Source organism: Gavialis gangeticus, unplaced genomic scaffold, assembly GCF_001723915.1.
Source record: "Gavialis gangeticus isolate Ggan-Ray unplaced genomic scaffold, GavGan_comp1, whole genome shotgun sequence".
Taxonomy (NCBI): Eukaryota; Metazoa; Chordata; order Crocodylia; family Gavialidae; genus Gavialis; species Gavialis gangeticus.
In genome coordinates, this window is record NW_017728980.1 from 7,722,743 (window position 1) to 7,725,184 (window position 2,442).

The window sequence follows — 2,442 nt, forward strand, 5'->3', positions numbered from 1 at the left end:
CATTTATAGTGGAGATAATAATGTATTTATGGAGGAGGAAACCAATGCACAGGGCAGCGCTGTGCCCAGCATCACAGCCAGTGGCAGAGTCAGAAATGGAGCCCAGGAGTCCTGCATCTCAGGTCCAGGCCCCCTGGAGAGACAACGGCCTGAGCAACACTGGCTGAAAATTGCAGTTTGCTCATTGAAGCCATTTGGGATCTTTTGTTTTCTTCACTATCAATCATGTTTTGCTCTCTCCAAATACACTAGAAAGCTGGTGCCATTTAGAGTGGCGATGAGCTTCCTTCACCTTTTTGAAGTGGCTTCATTCACATGCTGCCTTACAACGGAATTAATTCATTCCTTATGTAGTCTGGGAGTGGGCTCTGTGACGGATGAAGGAGCGCAACGGAGGTAGAAAGAAAAACAAAAAAAAAGAGAGAGAAGACAGATGGAACAGGAGTGGCTGTAGGTAGAAGTGTGGTTTTTATTCGTGATTTGAGCTGGCTTCCAAGTCATTTTTGTTTATTATTGCTCAAATAGTGGCAATGCCCACAATATGCTGATACCGAGGAAGGGCACAGCCCTTGAAGGACAGAGAGGGTGGTGAGGCCTCATTGACAGACCACATGTGGGAGACAAACCCGTCATTGCTGTAACACCAGTGCCACAGTGGTCTGACATATGGCCCATAAAGTCCACCGCGTTCAGCGAGGTGACTGCAAAGCTGGTGCTCTCTCGCTGGGCGGCTCAGCAGTTCATTTGCATCACAACTGGGGAGAGAATATAAACAATGGATATTAGGCTGAACAGCTTTATGTTTGGACATTATCCTCCCTTCCTGGCATCTCGTGCGGCTTTGCTGAGCTGCTCTGGGGGTGCGATATTGGATGTGCACTGTAAGAAGCAGAGGTTTAGCTTGGTGGCTTGCATTTTGGACTCTCAAGTGAACAGCTGGGGGTCAGAGGTGTCCTTATTAACACTCCTGGTCCCTTCGGGCATCAACTCGGGCATCCATGTGAAAAAGAGGACTTGGGCTTTGTGGTCAGGAACCTGAGGCTGGAATAGAAGGGACTTCCAGGGTCACTAGGGCCAGGGCCCTGCTATCACGGGCCACAACTTTGTATAACCCCACTCGTAAATGCAGGTCTCCATTTTCTCCCCTCATAATACTCCCCTTGGAAAATTCCTTAGGCATCTTCCAGCCTGTGTGCATTAAAGCATTGAATAAATGTACTAATATTAGTGTGGAAGTGAGGTGGAGCAGGAAATGACACAGCCTGGATAATGGTGTTGGGCTGAGGGAGAGGGAGAGGTGCTCACAGGGCAGGGCTGGAGAGTCTCACTGGAGGTGGGTTGAAGTGTTTCTCAGGCCATTGGGTGGGTTAGCTGGGGAGACCAGACCGTCTCGCACTTCTTCCCTGTCTCCAAAAGCAGCGTGAGAACTGCTCTCCATGCTGCCCTCTGCCCTTCTCCATGCGGGAACGTGGGGAGTCGATGGGGATAAACCAGAACGACTTGGCGCTGGGGAAGCCAAAAATGAGATTTGAACTTTCCCAAAAGATGGGTTTATGCTGAGGTTTGGGCAGTGGTTTCAGGCTGTCCCCAGCAGTCTTGAGCTGGATTGCAGGCAAGCAGTGAGTGGCAGATCCAGGGTGAGCGGAGGGGTTCAGAGAGGTGCTGGGAATGGTAAGCAGGCATCTGGCAGAAGGCCTGGGCCCTGCGACTCGGAGGGGACGGAGAGTTTCTGCGGGACTGATCTGAGGCTCAGGCAGAGTTTCAGATGGAGAGAGCGCAGCAGGCAAAGTGCTGACGATCTCCAGAGAGACTCACATCGCAGGGGCTCCATAGCTGCTGCTCGCAACAAAGCTAAAAATAGTCAGAAAAAATGGGGGTGAGGGGAGGGAGCAGAGCTGAGCTGCTGGTGGGCATGGGCTGATGAATTGCCTCTCCCTGTCTCCCCAGGTGTGTGGTGGATAACAGAGTCACCCGCGTGGCTTGGCTGAATCGCAGCAGCATCCTGTATGCTGGCAATGACAAGTGGTGCCTGGATTCCCGGGTGCTGCTGCTGGCCAACACCAAGACTCAGTACAGCATCCAGATACAAGACGTGGATGTCTTTGACGAGGGCCCCTACACCTGCTCCGTGCAGACGGACAACCACCCCAAGACATCGCGGGTGCATCTCATCGTGCAAGGTAAGGCCCAGCCTAGACCGTCCTTCTAGGCCTTCCACTGGCTCATTGGGCCCTGGTGCCATTCCTCCCTACTGCCGTCTCCTATGTGTCCTCCTCTCATCTTCCCCTTACAACTCCTCCTCTCAGTGGCCTTCAGGCCCTTTGTTCTCAACCCCCTTGTTCCTGTCTGCACTTAGCTCCATCTCAATCTCCATTTTCCCCATTAGCAGCATTGTCCCTCCTACATCTATGGACCACTCGCTCTTTACTGACCTCCCGCCAC

The 2,442-nt window shown here is 52.3% G+C and overlaps 1 protein-coding gene across 1 annotated transcript in view; it reads left to right on the forward strand.

Annotated features, from left to right (window-relative positions):
* Positions 1-1,945: 1,945 nt before the first annotated feature.
* NTM (neurotrimin) overlaps positions 1,946-2,442 on the forward strand; it is a gene marked incomplete at its 5' end in the record, with an annotated part of 144,465 nt that continues 143,968 nt past the window's right edge. The window contains one exon of the mRNA XM_019509497.1: positions 1,946-2,180. Within this exon, the coding sequence (XP_019365042.1) occupies positions 1,946-2,180 (235 nt within the window). The remainder of the gene's footprint in view (positions 2,181-2,442) is intronic.